General features: G+C 49.9%; 2 protein-coding genes across 2 annotated transcripts; both read right to left on the reverse strand.

Moving 5' to 3' along the window:
- Positions 1-1,748: 1,748 nt before the first annotated feature.
- On the reverse strand, positions 1,749-5,335 carry FCER1G (Fc epsilon receptor Ig). The gene is made up of 5 exons (XM_046683288.1): positions 5,178-5,335; positions 2,954-3,045; positions 2,759-2,794; positions 2,284-2,304; positions 1,749-2,119 (listed from the first exon to the last, which is right to left on the reverse strand). Exons 1-5 carry the CDS (start codon positions 5,224-5,226, stop codon positions 2,057-2,059), a joined length of 261 nt encoding a protein of 86 aa, XP_046539244.1. The 5' UTR covers positions 5,227-5,335; the 3' UTR covers positions 1,749-2,056.
- A 513-nt stretch (positions 5,336-5,848) lies between these two features.
- NDUFS2 (NADH:ubiquinone oxidoreductase core subunit S2) lies at positions 5,849-15,060 on the reverse strand. The gene is made up of 14 exons (XM_046683287.1): positions 14,686-15,060; positions 13,819-13,925; positions 11,311-11,501; positions 9,631-9,751; positions 9,315-9,427; positions 8,729-8,803; positions 8,472-8,549; positions 8,244-8,329; positions 7,918-8,037; positions 7,100-7,229; positions 6,723-6,818; positions 6,462-6,545; positions 6,264-6,321; positions 5,849-6,075 (listed from the first exon to the last, which is right to left on the reverse strand). The coding sequence occupies exons 1-14, from the start codon at positions 14,778-14,780 to the stop codon at positions 6,038-6,040; spliced, it is 1,392 nt and encodes a 463-aa protein (XP_046539243.1). The 5' UTR covers positions 14,781-15,060; the 3' UTR covers positions 5,849-6,037.
- Positions 15,061-16,871: the final 1,811 nt, after the last annotated feature.

Here is a 16,871-nt window from a genome sequence, read left to right on the forward strand (position 1 = left end):
CATGAACTGAGTGCCTAGACTCCTGGAGGTCACAGGAAATAAGGGCACCCGTTAGAATTTCCTCTTGATTATTCTATGAAGAGGAGAAAGCTTCCAAAAAATGAACCCAGAAGTGTCATTTAAGACCCTCCCTTCCCTTCTGAGCCGGGGGAACACTGTGCTTCCCCCCATCTGACAATAAAAGACATGGATTCACTCTTCTCCCCAAAAATGCTTCCACTGAAAACCTCTCACCTAGACCCCCTGCCTGGGGAATACCCATTCCAAGCTTCTCCCCCACTATTATCTGGGTGCTATTCATAGAACTGGCCTCGTGGCCATCTTAGTGTCTGGAATTAGTAGACATGATAGCCAGGTAAGGGCCTGACAGGTCTCCAGCTTGGTGGACACGTGGGACTAGAGAAACTTTGGGAGCTGTGATACCTGGATTAAATCAAAAGAGAAGAGAAATCAGGCTGGGTTGATGCAGGAGACTCACAATCCCAAAATGTAGGGCAAGGGAAAATGAGGCATTTTCCAATAAAACTTTATTCCCACTTTACCTTTAAAACAGTTACTTTCCTACCCTGACTCATTGCTCATATCTCATCTGAGATATGAGATATTTTCTTCAAACACCAGAGATGGCTCCAATTTCTTCTGTATATTGATCAGTCTCTTCAGTCTGGCCTTCAAGACCCTCACCACTCACAATTACTTTCCTCCCCTTTTTTTCCCAGTATCTGTTTTTTTCTCATGTGGCAGAATGTGTGGGGACAAAGAGATCTCAGTCTGTCACTTGCAAGATGAACTTGGACAGGTCAATTAACTTGAGAAAGCCTGAATTTCCTCACAGGGTTAACGAGCAGATCAAATGGTACAGTGAACTGGGAAAAACACTGAAGAGTGTTAAGTCACCATGCAGGGCAAAGTATTGCCCAGTACGCAGCGTTGTCAGGGGTAAGCCTGGGGATTCTCGACCCATTCGGACAGGGCTGCTGGGTGAAAGGTGGGACCGGCAGCATCTGATGGGATTCAAATACTTCCAGGGAATCCTGCCTCCTGGCAGAGCTGGAAACAGGACAGGCACTGACAAGAGGGATTCCTTAGCCACCCACCCATGTGCTTGGAGGAGCCGACCTCCCATCTGAACCTGACTTGTTCCCCTTTGCCTTCCCACCTCCAACCCCTACCTGGCCCTCTAAGGTCCCTCTTGCCCCAGAACCCACTGAAAATTCATTGTTCCCATAAAACCAGCCCTTAGGAGCGTCACACAAGCCTTTGTCACACCATCCCTTCTGCACGTTTGGCTTTTCAGCTTTGCTAATGCCTATGTGCACGTCCATTGTGAGCTGTCCCCTCGCTGCTCCCTGAAGCCCACTCTGATCCAGATTAGTGACTCTTTGGGGCTAGACAGCCAGGCTTCCCCACAACCCAACCTTGGTGCAGTTGCCAGACACAGAAGGCCAAATTGGGTGCAGAAGTCATTTCTGAGGTTTGAATGTCTCTGAATGTGCCTAGATGCCCAACACATTATTCCCTGCTCCAACTCCAGGCTAGAGAATCTGAGGGTCAAGGGTCTCATCCTTCCCCCAGCCACAGTGAGCATTCATCCCTCAATTGAGCAAAATAGCCCTGAAGTCTACTAGACTGTGAGCTCTGCAAGTTCAAGAACAGAGTTTGCTGTACTCGAAACAGTATCTTCAGTATCCAGCCTAGTGCCTAGTGGAGGCTGAATAAATATACGATAAATGAATGAAAGAATAGAGTCCAGTCTGTGGCAGTTTTATTGGTGGTACTCTCTTTCCATTGTTTACTGTGAGTTGGGGATGGGGAAAAGGAAAAGGGTGGGGTGTAGGGGTGAGACTAGAATATAAACATTAATGAATAGCATCTGAGCATAGGTGTTTGACAGGGAAGAGGAACCACTGATGTCCGTTAATGGGGGGCATAGCATCATTACAGGGGTAGGGTCAGCTGGCATTAATGGCAGGGAGACATGTGTGATGCCAACCATGAGGGCTGAAAGGAGAACCGGAGCAGAAGAAGGATGTGACCAAGGGCATCTGTTTGAAAGTTACTGTGGTGGTTTCTCATGCTTCAGAGTCTCATAAGTCTCCTGGGTCCGGGTACTCAAGCCCTGGGGTGGATGTCAAAGGATAGTCAGGAGCTTGAGTCCATCACAGGACTCCCACTCCCCACCCCCACAGACCCTACCCCTTCTGAAGGTCACTCAAAATCCCACCCTCTTCTACTAACTTCCTGTGACTGCGGGTGGTAGGTGGGGGAGGCAGGATCACTCACCGTGTAAACGGCATCTGATTTCTGCGGAGGCAAAAAGGGCAAGGCATTAGAGACCCACACCTCCTTCAGGGCCCCTCAGCATCTTCCCCTCCACCCAGGGAGGTATCTGGCCCCGGGGGTGGCTAGGCCCCTTGGGCTAGAGGGTGCTCACAGGGATACTCTGGGGCATGAATGCACATTTGTCCACATGGCTACAGACACACATATACACAAAACATACAACTCTCTCACGTACTCATTGTCACTCATTGACTCTTCCTGTCACCTGCTGAAAATTTTACTTGTGACTTGGCTAGGTGACAGGGTGGGTAGGGTGAGGAGGGGGAGGGTGGGAGGGAGGAAGCTTCCTTTGAAGCTTACTAGATCAGCACCTGAGACTCATGCCCTCCCAGAGGCCACAGACCCCAAGGCTAAAGCCCCAGAAGGACTAAGAATCTGCAAAATTGTTGACACCCGGGTGAGGGAGGGTCCATACCTCATAGCTGGCTATAGCTGCCTTTCGCACCTGGATCTGGAGTAGGGGAGAGGTAATTAGTAAGGTGAAGTTAGTGGCCCATCTCTCTCCCCTTAAAACTGGGGAAATCTCTTCTGTTCCCTCTTCTTGAAGCCATGCTGCCACCACCCTCCCATTTCTCCTTCCAGCCTCCACCCTAGCCCGCCCCAGCCTTACCTTGAGTCGACAGTAGAGCAGGGTGAGGACAATACCATACAAGAACAGGATGGCATCCAGAATATAGCAAAGCTGAGGCTCTCCCAGGGCCGCTGAGGGGATAGAGAGTGCCCGTGGGGTCAGAGGCATCAGGGAAGATCTGGTGCTCAGAGGAGAGAAGGGAAAGGGCTCCGGGAGATAGCACAGGGCCTGGAGGGGAGCCTTCCAGAGGAGAAAACTGTATCTTCCTCTCTGGATTCCCATTTCTCTCACCTTTCCCTCTTCTCTCTCACCCTAGGGTAGGGGTAGGACGGGAAGTGTGAAGGGTCCTGTTGCGATGGAGCTGACATGTACTAAGGGTTGAGGACTTCCCTCTCAGCTCCCAACGCTCTCCCTTTTGCACTGTGGGTTGCTCAGGCACCACTGAGCACTTTACAGCCCTCAAGGGACCCATCTGAGTTCACTGGGCTAAGACCAAAACCTCAGCTCAGAGGGGTAGGGTGAGGGGAGGCAGTGACAAATTTCAGTGAAGAAACCACAGGGAGTGTCTCTGCTAAGTCCTGTGACCTGTGGCTGAGGGCTGGACAGGAAGGATGTGAGCTGGGGAAAGGAGGGAAGACAATTACTCTATTATTGGTCACCTCCTAGCCTCACATTGCTTTCTGTCCCACCATAAGACACGTAAATGTGCAAAAAGGTGTCTACTTTCCAGGCCTTACGGATACCAATGGCTCTGCACACATGCTGGGCGAGTGTCCCAGCCTGGGCTCAAGGGAACGAACACAAGCTCTGTGGATTCCGTCTCCGGGTCCTCTGCCCTGTTACTCACTCTGGGCCAGAGAGAGAGGAAGTTTTACGCAATTGAAAAAATCAAATAGGGTCTGAGCTCCAGCCCTTATCTGCTCCAGGCCCCTATCAGGGCTCATGGGCATGTGACGGATAGCTGTAGAGTACTTTTTATTCTGTGACACTCTTTCACATACAATATTGCATAAATCTCAAAACTACCCTGTGAGGGAAACATCGCCGCCATTTTACAGATGACGAAACCAAGGCCGGGAAAAGCTAAGTAACTCATTCAGGGCCACAGAGTGAAGTAACAAGAGCTGGAACTCAAATAGGGGTTTTCTGCTTTCAAAGCTGGTGCCTTTCCTTTACGCCTCAGAGCCCCTGCTCCCTCCTCATCTCATGGCAGCAGGCTGGCAGCTCACTAAGTCCTTCCCTCCACTGTCACAGCTGGCCTGGTGGATCCCCTCAGTCCATCTCTCTCTTTTTTTTTTAAGATTTTATTTCTCCTTTTTTCTCCCCAAAGCCCCCAGGTACACAGCTGTGTATTTTTTAGTTGTGGGTCCTTCTAGTTATGGCATGTGGGATGTGGGACGCTGCCTCAGCAGGGCTTCATGAGCGGTGTCATGTCGGTGCCCAGGATCCAAACCGGCGAACCCCCGGCTGCTGAAGCAGAGCCCACGAACTTAACCACTCGGCCACAGGGCTGCCCCCCATCTCTTTCACTTTCCCCAGTTTCCTTGGGTTTCACTAACCCTTCCTCCCCAACACCCAGCTGCAACTATCCCTCTTCGAAACACATACGCAAACCCCTTCCCAGTATTAGACAACCCAGAGACCAAGTGAGAGTTCGTAAATAGAGTACCGGAGCCTTACAGCTGTTGAGACCTTCCCATTTCTGCCTCTATTTCTCAGCTGAAACTCAGGTCTCTAGAATGGGGCATTTCATGTTGCCCACCCCCGTATCAGCTGTTGACAGAATGGTGTGTTAGTGATGGCCCACAGAAGCAGCAATCACGTCTGTTCATCGTGACTATCCTTGCCTCACTCCCAAGCACAAGGACAAGCCCCTGCCTTCCTAAAGAGGGCATTATAAATATTATTTAACTAGCTAGAGGTCAGCTCCCAGTGGACAAGACTAAAGGCACCCCACAGGAAATGATGATCATGAGAAATGGAGCTTTTCCCCAGACCAGCTTTTCAAGTCATACAACCACTCTCCTCCCCTGCCAAAGGGAAGCCTTATGTGTATATCAACCCCAAAAAAGTTAAGGGACAAGAAAGGAGGGAACTATGACTCTTGTGCCCTGACAGGGACTGGATAGGACCAGCCTCAGGGTCTCTGTGCCCATGAGCCCACCGCCGGCATTCCTCTGTCTTTTGCGCCTCGGCCCTCGGACACATCCCCTTGATTCCCACCCTGGTGCCCAGCTCACTGTCCCTCACCAAACCCTCTCACCTGCTTGTTCAACCAAAAGGAGTAAGAGCAAGACCACTGCTGGAATCATCCTGGCCAGGGGGCTGAGGGGCCGGGAGCCGGGGATCGGAGGCTCTGCTGGCACTGCGCAGCTGTGCTCGGCGAGCGGCTCCCTGACCACAGAGTTCCCCCCTTCCTGCCACGCCTTCCCCAGCTTTGGCCCCTTCCCCTTCCTGCACTAGAGGCCGGGCGGCTCCGGAAGGGCCAACTAAGGGAGCTAGATCTGGGTTCTTACGCCTGAGTCCTTCAGTGACCAAGGCCCTGCTCCCACAGAAAGCAGGGACTCCCGTGCTTGGGATACTCCAGCCCTGTATCATATGTTATCACTCATGTGATAAACTGCCCCTCGAGATTCCCTAAGACCCCACGATAGCCCTTCTCCCTCCTACCCACCCCCCCACCCCCCACCTCCCGGAACTTTACCCCCCGTTTTGATTTGAGTTTACCAGTTTGTGTAGATAGCAAGGTTTGGGCAGGGGGAACTAAGAGGAAAAGAGGAAATGGGGAATGGAGAAGTGGAAAGGACAAGAGTCAGAGAAGGGGGTGGAGATGAACAGGAAAAATTGCTAAGAACTCAGTCTAACAGAGAAGTGGAGGGTCAAAGAACACTCAAGTTTCCCATCAAGATGAAACTGAAAAAGACATACCAGAAGTTTGGGCATAGGGGCCAGAAGGCGGCTAATTTATTATAATTTCTCCTTTTCTAATACATGCACAGAAAGCCTGACAGCTCAGTGCTCCTGTATCCTACGTGTACACACCCACACACAGTTCCATTTCCAATGATGGACAGGCCCCACAGAGGAAGCTGACAGGCAGGGAAATCAAATGCTTTCCCCTGCTCACCGATCTACTTCTCCAAACACAATATCTTGAGTACCTAGGTCAAGAGGAGGAGAAGAAAAGTGGAGTTAGCAAGGATCCAGAACGCAATACTGTGCCCACAAGACTGAGGATCTGAGTCCATGCCCACAGCATATGCTGAATGGGAAGTGTTCAGCTTCTGTTCCCAATTAGGGTCCCAAACCCTTTGTCTAGGACCTCTCTACTACACAATAGGCCTTGTACCTATGATGGCAACGACATCTGCCAACATGTGTCCCTTAGACATCTTGTCCAAACCGGCCTGGAGAGATTGAGATAGCAACAATGTTAGGCAAGGGGTAAAAGGTCGGAGAAGGAAGGCAACGTCATAAAAATCTCAACGAAGGTCAATAATTATTAGATTCATTTATTGGAGTAGGAGTCATTGGGGTTGGTTCTTACCAGGTGGGCAAAACCAGGAGCCTTGATCTTGCATCGATAAGGGCGGCTGCTGCCATCAGACACCAGGTACACCCCAAACTCTCCCTGTCCAAGGAAAAAGGTTGGCTGCCTCCATTAACGGGAAGAACGTTTTTCTCTGCCAACAAAACCTCTCTATTCACCCTCATGTCCTCTCCATCACTGACAAACAAGCATTTACTTGAACATCTATCTCCAGTCACCCACTCCACATACTGTCTTTTTCTTCCCTCCTTTCCTCACCTTAGGAGCCTCAATGGCAGTGTATGTGGCCCCCGGAGGAACTTGGTAGCCCTCAGTATACAACTTAAAGTGATGAATCAGTGACTCCATAGAAGTCTGGAGAGAGAAAAACGGGAGCAACAACAAGCCAGATCCAAACTGTCTCGCAGGCCTTCCCACACCACAGGAAATAATCTCTACCCTTAGGGAGACTCAAAGCCCACATGTAAGTCAGTGAGCAGAGATCAGAATGAGAGAGGAGGCTTTGGGAGGTTAAGAATCTTATACAGTGGATTCTTTGAAAATGGAAAACTAAAAAGTAGGATTTAACCCAAGGATGCTTCTCCCCAATTGCTGGCCCCTTTCCAAGACCTCTTTTCCCTCTCCCTGTAGCCAACCTTCATCTCTGCTCGCTTCGGTGGAGACACTTTGGCATCATCAACTTTGATCTCCCCAGGAGGCATCCTGTTTAGACACTGTGAGATGATTCGAACAGACTGGCGCATCTCCTCCACCCGACAAAGGTACCTGAAGTGGGTGGACAGATTCAGAACAAGAGCAGAGCAGTCAGAGAATCAGATGTGAGGCAGGAGGGATGCCCTTGGCCAACCTGGAAAGTACTAGGTAACTTTCCTCATTCTTTTCTCCTAGAACAGCATCTCTGCTTGGCTTGGCCACCCATATAAAACCTAGTCTTCTGATTCTAGTTTTGGGTCTTTCCCCAAATCTTCTCCTAATTTTCTCAGGCCATGTCCTGTAGTATTTCCCTCTTTAATTACTCTCTTAAATACTTTTTGGAATACAGAATGGGTGAGAGTCAAATCAATGCAAAAAAGAAAACAGCAGCAAATCTTATTCAGGGTCAGTAAACAAGAATGGAATGTGAAACTTAGAATCTAGTGGAAAGAGCACTGGGTCAGGAGGATTCTAGTCTCAAGCACTACTGACAGAATAATCCCAGGCTAATGTCAAACTTTTATGCCTCAGCTTTCTCAGCTAGAAAATACAGCCCAAACTAGTTCTATCTAAGACATAAGGATAACATAAGGGTAAAATAAGGTGTCTCATGCGTCAAAATGCTTTGAAAAGCAGCCTAGTTTACCACACCCAAGAGCTCCAATAAATATTGGGAAGTATGGGAAAGAAAGTAGCCAAGAGAAAAATTAGACGGGAGAAACTAGCTGCACAATGACCTAATAAAGGGTTTGGGCCTTACCTATCATAGCAGTCCCCTCGAGAGCCAATAGGGACGTCAAACTCCACCTGGTCATAAACATCATAGGGCTGGGTCTTCCGCAGGTCCCACTGGATGCCTGAGCCCCGGAGCATCACCCCACTGAAGAGTATAATGGGAACAAGAGTCACTTTCCACAAACCAGGGAAGTAGGCACGCTCTCTTTCTTGGTCTCCTCTTTCCCTCCCCCACACTCCAGACATGGGATACAAACTCAGAACATGGCAAGGAAGGTGCCACACATTCTTGAAGCCAAGATGTCAGGCTGGGTCTCCCCCATTCCTAAGGAGAGAAGTCATTCCTCCTACCTAAAACCATAGTTAAGTGCATCTTCTGCTGTTACAACCCCAATGTCGACTGTCCGATTTCGCCAGATCCTATTGTTGGTCAGCATCTGTTGATCAAGAAAACTGGTGTGTGAATATCTTCATAATACCCTTCCAACACTTCTGTATTTCTTTATAACTGGGGACTAAAACCCCTCAAGCCCTTCTGGAGGGGAAAAGAGGGATTTTTCCCACTGGCTCTTATCTTACCTCCTCCAACTCATCAATTCGAAGAGAGAAGTTCTTAGAAAACTCATAAATGTCATCCATAAGCCCAAGGGGTAGGTCCTAGAAGCCAAAAGGAGGATGACAGTGAGTATAGCAGAGCCTCCACTAAGGAGGCCAGCTCAGCCTCCCAGCCCCAGGGCTACAAGGTTAGTGTTTCCATCAGCCAGCACTGCCCTCCAGTGGCCACAGAGGATACAGGCATGGACTGGAAGTTGAGGGAGGCATGGGAGCCTGCTCACCTGGTGCACACCTCCCGGCCGGATGTAAGCAGCATGCATCCGCGCCCCAGATACTCGCTCGTAGAATTCAAACATCTTGATAGGACACACTGGGAATTAGTGACAAAGTCCTGGGCCCCTGAGTCCAACAACATGGTGGTCCACTGCCCTGTCCCCTCGTGCCCAACCAACCCCTCATGACACAGAGTTCCTTAAGAATATAACCCAGGTTAGGGGCTGGCCCCGTGGCTGAGTGGTTAAGTTCACGCGCTCCACTGCAGGCAGGCCAGTGTTTCGTCGGTTCAAATCCTGGGCGCGGACATGGCACTGCTCATCAGATCACGCTGAGGCAGCGTCCCACATGCCACAACTAGAAGGACCCACAACGAAGAATACACAACTATGTACTGGGGGGCTTTGGGGAGAAAAAGGAAAAAAATAAAATCTTTAAAAAAAAAAAGTTCCTTATTTAAAAAAAAGAATATAACCCAGGTTAAATATATATTCTCCTCCTAAATATTCTCTCTCTTTTTAATCTCGTCTCCTTCATATCTTCTCTACTTCCTGTATCTCCTTCCCTATTACTATCCTTCCTTCCTTCTCTTACCTTCTCCCTTTCTTCAAACATCCAGAAGAAAGGGGTCATGGCCCCAATGTCCAGGGCATGTGTGGTCACAGCCATGATGTGGTTCAAAAGCCGTGTGATTTCTCCAAACAGCACTGTAGAGGGGTGAAGACATAGGAGGATCCTATGATATAGGATACAGGAGCCAAGGATCCGAGCTGACAGAGCAGTTCTGGGCAGAGCCTGGGGTCTGCATTCTAAGCTTGGGTTCAGTGCTCCTAAGATGGAGAGTGGGAGGGTGGTGGGGGCACTGTGCTGTCCTCACAGGGGGCCGCAGGAAGAAGGCGATGGGGCATACCTCGGATCCACTGTGCCCGGGGTGGAGGCTGGATGTTGAGCAACTTCTCCACAGCCAGTGAATAGGCCTGTTCGTTACACATCATGGACACATAGTCTAGCCGGTCAAAGTATGGGAGGGCCTGTGAAGAGGGAGGAATCTGGGTCACATCTAACAGGCCCAGGAACCCTCCGTCTGGCTGCCAGAAGGATTGCTCTCAGTGGGCATCACAGGTCAGTGCTGCACAAGCCTTCCCAGTCTCAGGAACCCTAGCAAAGCAGGATGAAGCATCCCAATATCCAGTGGATGCTGTTAAATGTTTAAAAACTGGCTCTCTGAAGAGGCTGTGTTTGCCAATTTCCATGGTGAAAAGACTCCTACCAGAGGCAATTTTAAGTGACCAACATTACATAACTGAACACAGCCCTGGGCAGAGTAGCACACCATTATATAGCATTTCCACCGTACAGATACAATAAAAGTAAATATCTCAAGAGCATAACATAGTAAAATGTAGTAAAATAAGGAAGTGATAAGTTTTGAGTGCTTCTTACTTTCGTTTTTAATATGTATAAAATCGTAAGCTAGTATCACTTAATTTTTAATAATGGCCGTGTTTAACAACTGACTCACAAAATTCCTGAAAATTAACAATCTGTTCTTATAAGCCAGTATGAGTTGGCTCCAGTACACCACTGTCAAGAGACCTCTGGTCCAAGCGACGCCTCTGTTAAAGAGGAGTGCTTCTGAGATACCGAAGGAGAAAGGTTAATTAGTCTTCGGAGTATCTGCGAGTGAGGGATTCAAGGAAAACAGAGCACCAAGAAGGATGGGATTTGTTTCTGGAAGGAATGGTTGGGTAGAAAAGGTTCTTCCCCCAGAATACCAAGAAAAGCTAAGTCCTAGTTGTGTGCCGAACCAGCTTCAGTTTACAGGAAGGAGGAGGAGCTAAGACATCCTTCCTTGGGACAGCCAGTTCTTCTCCTGATGTCAGTGTGACGTGGGATAATGCTACTGGGGTTAACTCCATGGACCCTGGGACCAGAAACCTGGACTCTCTGTGGGAATCACATTCTAGTCAGCTGGTTCTAAATCCTAACTGCATCATCCTCTGTTATCAAGACCTTTCTTCATGACAGTAAGAAAAAAACGTCGGATTCCTAACCTAGATCCAATTCCTTCAAATCTGACCCTCATCACTAGGGTCATAGAGTTCTCTTAAAAATGGCAAACTCTGTCACAAACTCCCTCCCGGTCACTCTGACTCACTGAGTATTTCGAAAACAAACTAGGCAGCTGGAAGATACAAGAGTCAGCTGTTAATCCTCGGGAGCTGACGTCTCTCTCCTCTTTCCCTGACCCCTAGGGACGCCAGCTTTGACGTACTAGTATGACACTACAGCAGGGAAACTGAGGCACTAGAGTAAGGGTGACGGGGCCAGCCAAAAGTCAGCCAGAGAAAAGCTGGGCATGTAGCTCCAACTCTAAGCATTTCTGCTGGACAAACCAAATCCAGATGATCCAAGTCAAGCATCCCCTGCCACATCCCTCCATCCTCCCAACCAAGACTGTCCTAATAACCTCAATGGGCTACTCCCCTCAACACCTTCCTCCTCTGGAGTTTTGGTGGCAGCAAACTAGCAAAGTCCCAAGCTAAAGCATCCCCAGGTCCTGTTAACAGCCCCTGTTCACCCCCCACACCTGCAGATAGGTCTTGTATTCAATGAGCTTCTCAGTGCCTCGGTGCAGCAGCCCGATGTGAGGGTCACACTTCCGCACCATCTCCCCACTCAATTCCATCACTAGTCGCAGGACTCCATGAGCTGCTGGGTGCTGGGGCCCAAAGTTCAAGGTCAGGTTCGACACCATTGTGTCCTTTGGAGGGTCCACATCTGAGAAGTGGGAAATAGTTCAGATCCAAATGGTAATTCCCTTAAGAACCCCCAAGAGACAGCAAGGGGTTGTTAGCCTCTCCCTATAGACCTTCCAGCTCACCATTCCACACCCTGTTAATTTCCTAATCTCCAACATAACCAGGAAGACCATTAAATGGGAAAAAGGGAAGGGAGAGCCAAGCTTTCTGATGAGGCGGACCATGAACCTCACTCTTTCATGTCTCTCAGAATACCTTTTCAAAACAAAAAAAATAATAGATAACACTACATAGTTCTTATTATGTGCCAGGCACTATTCCAAGCACTTACTTATTTTAATTAATTTAATTCTCACAACAACCATAAGAGTAGTAGGTACTATTATCATTCCCCATTTTATTGGCGAAACTGAGGTCAGAAAGGATAAATAACTTCTCACAGAGTTAGTGGCAGAGCCAGGATTTAACCAGCCCGTTCAGCTCCAGGGTCCACACTCTTAACCATTACGATACACTGCCCTCCAAATGTATTTGATGAATGGCCAACCAATCATGAAACATATACTTAATTCTTACTACTACCAAATGACAGTTTTTACCCTCAAGAAGCTTTCAATTTAATTTGGGAAATAAGTACATGTGAGAAACTAGTAACACAGGTCAAATTTCTAAGTTAGGGAGTAAGTGGCTTACCGTTAAGTATTTAAAGAAAGGAAAGAGAGCTAGCCCTGATGGTCTAGGGGTTAAAGTTTGGCACACTCCCAGGTTTGGTTCCCGGGCACAGAACCATACCACTCATCTCTTAGTAGCCATGCTGTGGCAGCAGCTCACATAGAAGAACCAGGACTTACAACGAGAACATAAAACTATGTACCAGGACTTTGGGGAGGGGAAAAAAAAAGAGACAGAGAGAGGAAGATTGGCAACAGATGTTAGCTCAGGGCAAATCTTCCCCAGCAAAAATAATAATAATAATAATAATAAAGGAAGGAAAGAACACTGTGAAGACTTCACAGAGGTAGGATCTGAGCTGGTTCTTAAACACAGGGAACGATTCAGATAGGTAGAGAAAAGAAGAGGCATCCCAGGCTATGCAATCAACACGGGTCAAATCTTAGAAACAAGGAAGCAAACATCTGTGGAACTCTTATCTGCCAAGAGGCAGAAGATTAGTGTAGGCAGGCAGTAGTGAGTAGCGGTTCAATTATCAGTAGCATTAATAACAGCTCTTATGGAGGACTCACTACATGCCAGTCACTACCCTAAGTGGTTTACAGTGTTATTATTATCTCATTTAACCCTTACAATAATGCTATAAAGTAGGTACTTTATTCACTGGTAAATGAAGAGTTGAGATTTGAAACCAGAGCCTACCATTTCAACCAAAATTCTTCACCCTGGGCTTTGGAGTCAGACAGACCAAGTACAAATCTTCCTGTGTGTCCTTGATCAAGTTTTAATCTCCCTGCACCATAATTTCCTCAAAATTGAGAGAATACTAGTATCACTCTCACAGGGTTTTGTAAGGACTAAGTGAAATAATGCATACAAAAACACTGAGCACACGGTAAGCACTTGTAAGTTTTTGAAAGGTAACTGGAAATGCCTTTGGAGGTTTTTGAGCAAGAGAATGAATGACATGGTAAAATGATGTTTGGGGAAGAGGAAGGTGGTGACACTGTAAAGGATAGCTGGGGCGGGACTAGATCAATAGCATGAACCCAATGAAAAGACTCCTGAAATCATAAAGGTCTAATACAAAATGAATCGGAAAAACAAAAGGAGAAATGACCAGACATGAAACCCTATGAAAGAATCTGCACGATTTGGTGACTTACTCGACATAGATATGGAGGGCAATGAGAGAAGAGCCAAAGATGACTAAAAAGTTTCGATCCTGAGAGAACAGGAGAATAGGGGCGCCACTGATCAAAATCAAAAAGTCACAAGGAAGAGCTAGTTTCGATGGGGAAAAAAATGTTCTGTATTTAGGAAGGTTTCATTTAGGTGCCAGTGGGAAAATCACCTTGTCTAGCGAAGGAGATGGAAATATACTGAACCTCTGGAAAAAGCTGAAGTTAAAGATATAAATTTAGTAGGGATCTTCGAGGGTTGGCTGGGACCTACTTTTTATTTTCTCCCAAATGTTATTCCTTTCCTTCGGTACTTGACAAATACTTGCTAGTATCACTATTATTATGTTTGTTGAATTGCACGGTGAAAGAAGCAAAAAGGGTGGGGGCTGAAACTTGCCTAAGACAGAGAGCTCAAGAGCACTTACACATCAGCTTGCGGCAGGATGGGTGTGAGTTGGGACAGCAGCTGTGGGCACTCACCATTCCAAGGTGGAGGCTTCCAGTGGGCCGTTTCCTTGGTGGGGTACATGACAGCTCCCCCAAACTGCTCTGCCCATTCCACATCTGGCTGCCATTGCCGAGCACCTCTGGGGAGTTAAAGATCCTGGATAAAGGGCCTGAACAGTTCTCCGTTCCCCTGTTCCCATTCACTCTCAGGTGGGCCCAGGGAAGGGCGTCTTGGATTCTTCATGCCAAGTCAGTGACACAGAGTTAGTGTAGCTTTGGCAGAACAAGCTGGAACTCTAGAGGTTCCATTCCTACTAACTTATTCCTGGAACCTCTTCACCCATCATCCCCGGGCGTGCAAGGTTGGGAATCCTAGCTCCTTCAAATTCTCCTCTTATTCATATTTCCATGTGGTGAACATGAATGCGAGAAAGGTGTTTATTCAACGTCAACCGAAGACTAAGAAAAGAAACGGGGTGGGGGTGTGGGGGTCATGCCGGCTCCCTGGCTCAGCTCAAGTCCCACCAGAGCATCAGGGGTGCTTTCCTCTTCCCCTACAGAGTCTAAGGACACTTTTCGCCAGTCGCACCCCAACCGTGATGGGGTTCGGGGCTTGGGAGAAGCAGCAGGGCATAAGGGCAAGGTGACACTATCACTAACATTGAGGAGCAGGGTCTCCTCCTAACTGATTTCACCCCTGGCAGAACGAGCTCAAGACCCTCTTTGCTCCCTCGGCCAGAGCGGGCGCCACTGCATCCTGGAGCTCGAGACAGCCGGCCTGGGCGAGGGGTCACAGGTCTGGGTCACTCTTTCCTAGGGGGTCAAAAGGCCCGTGGAGCCCCCAGACTCGAGAAACCCTAGCCTCGGGGACAGCGCGTCGAGGGCTGCCCTAGGTCTCACCTGCTGGGCTGAATCGGCAGTCGGCCCCCAGCCCCGGGCCGCAGCCCCTGGGCCGCGACGCCCCGAAGGCTGCACAGAGCCCGCAGCGCCGCCATCTTACTCGCTTCAGACTGCGGGAAGGAGAATCGGGCGGAAGTGCCTCCTGCGCGCCTCCTTGTGGGCTTCTCGCCTATTGGCACAATGCAGCCGCCCTCTTGGAAGCTGGCAGGGTCGCCGACCGCGAACAGGACAACATCCGGGTTCTGCGCTGCGGCGTCACTTTCGCTTAAATACTGGTGGCCGAAGGCGGTTCTTCGCACCGCTGCTGACCGGCTTTGCTAAGTGCGAGCCAGAGACGCTCCAGCTCGGGCAGCGACGCCCCGCGCCCTGCCGCCGAGCCCGCCTGCGCGTACCTTAGAGAAGGCTCGGCGCCCGACCCGGCGCGCGCACGCGCGCGGGCCCCCCCAACCCCCACCCCCGCCTGCCGCCTCCCGTCATAGCCCCGCTCTGCGGTTGTGTCCGAGGCCTGCTCTTCTAGGGTAGCTCCAGGCTTTGCCAGTTACCTCCCCGAACCCAAAAGATTGGGAGCAGGGAAAGCTAATTTCCAGATGGCTTAATGGGTTAAGGAAAAAGGCCCAAGTGGGGCTGGGCGGGTCTGAAAGCTCCCGCCAAACCAAAACGAAAAAGAGAGTAGGACGCCAAGGCCACCAGCATTAGAGCTGGCTGACCGGGTGTGTAGGGGCCACCTCGCCCCAGATGAGGAGAGGTCCCCTGTGGGTGACCCTGATACCCGCCAAGCTTCCACAGCCTACGGAAATACAGATCCAGGAAGTGCCCTTAGAAATGCCTCACACCCCAATTCTATCCTAGGTCAGTCTCTTTTCCCTCCAGTCTTTCTGACTAGGTCTCAATCCTGGCCAAAGGCGTAGAAATGTGGTAGCACCAGGAGTCTGATTCCAATTCTGTATGGAAGACAAAGAATTTTCCAGCCTTGGAAGCCAGTTCCTATTCTCTCCCTCTGCCTCCAAGCCCAGCTCCAGCTGGGCCACCCCTTGAGTTTGCACAGCCCTCCCACTCTGAGCCTGGAAAGAAGCCTTCCCCAGATCTCCCCCAGACAGGGTCCCTGGGACACAGCCCACCAGCAGTGCAGCAGGGTGGGGCAGACAAACCAGGAGAGTGGCAGAGGGGAATTCTTAGCTGCAGGGAAAGAGGGGAAAGCCAGACTTCTAGCCTGGGAGTTGACCTAATGGGAACCGTACCAAAGGGTGAGGCCATATCCCTGGCTGTGGGAACTGACGGGACCTGGGTAGACTGGGCAGCCCCCACAGAGCCTGGCAGAGGCTCTGCCTCCCTGCACCCCTCATCCCCCCTTCCCTGGGCCATCCCTCCCTCTGTATTTGGAACACAGTAAATGAGATGGTGGGGGAGGGCGATCAGGGGACTGCACTTATTTGCCCTAAGCCAGCCTGAGAGAAGTCCAGGATAGACTCTGTGCTGCTTGGCCCTGGGGGGCAGCTTGAGCTGGGACTGGGGTGAGAGCTCCTGGGGGGCTACCTAGGACACTGCATCTTTTGTGCCTTCTCCCTGCTGCCAACACCCCCACACACACTGCTGCTGCAATTCTGAGGCCTTTTGTCTCTCGCTGCTTAGTCACCCCCTTTGTCCTCAGCTCAGATGGGGGGGGTGGAAAGGGGCAGTAAGAGTCCTCTGGTGATAGCTCCTCTTGCCCCTGCCCCTTCTGGTCTCCCATCCTTTGTCTGACTCCTGCAGCCCCAACCCCCTCCACTTAGGAGCAGGGTCAGGGCATGTGGTGGGTCAAGACATGGGTCTGGCAGGCACAAGGGGGTGGGTGATACAGGAAGCAATGGGCACCAGGGCGGGTATTAATGACCTGAGCGGGAGGGGAGGGGAAAAGGAAGTATTCTGGTGGATATGATGTGGGGGACAGGAGGTGACAAGGCAGAGAATGACTAGAGGAATGGGGGCTGGGGCAGGTGATCGCCTCTGGGAAAGGAAAGGGACCGCTGACTGCACTCTCCTTCCTGGGGATATCCTGGGGAAAGGAGTGGCCAGAGCATGGGGTGAGCAGAAACCCCTACTTCTGAACGCCTTACTTCCTTGCCTTCATAGTCCACCCCCAAGACCTCTTTCCTGATTTCTCTGCACTCCGGAATCAAGGGAATCATTTTGCTTCTTTTCCCTAACAC

Source organism: Equus quagga, chromosome 13, assembly GCF_021613505.1.
Source record: "Equus quagga isolate Etosha38 chromosome 13, UCLA_HA_Equagga_1.0, whole genome shotgun sequence".
Lineage (NCBI taxonomy): Eukaryota > Metazoa > Chordata > Mammalia > Perissodactyla > Equidae > Equus > Equus quagga.

Coding starts and splice junctions, on each gene's coding strand:
- FCER1G (XM_046683288.1), bottom strand. CDS start 5,226: ATGATTCCAGCAGTGGTCTTGCTCTTACTCCTTTTGGTTGAACAAGCA. Junction 3,046..5,177: donor CCTTTTGGTTGAACAAGCAG/GTGAGAGGGTTT, acceptor CTATCCCCTCAG/CGGCCCTGGGAGAGCCTCAG. Junction 2,795..2,953: donor TGCTCTACTGTCGACTCAAG/GTAAGGCTGGGG, acceptor CCCCTACTCCAG/ATCCAGGTGCGAAAGGCAGC.
- NDUFS2 (XM_046683287.1), bottom strand. CDS start 14,780: ATGGCGGCGCTGCGGGCTCTGTGCAGCCTTCGGGGCGTCGCGGCCCAG. Junction 8,550..8,728: donor GGCCGGGAGGTGTGCACCAG/GTGAGCAGGCTC, acceptor TTTGGCTTCTAG/GACCTACCCCTTGGGCTTAT. Junction 6,322..6,461: donor CTCCTGGTTTTGCCCACCTG/GTAAGAACCAAC, acceptor CAATCTCTCCAG/GCCGGTTTGGACAAGATGTC.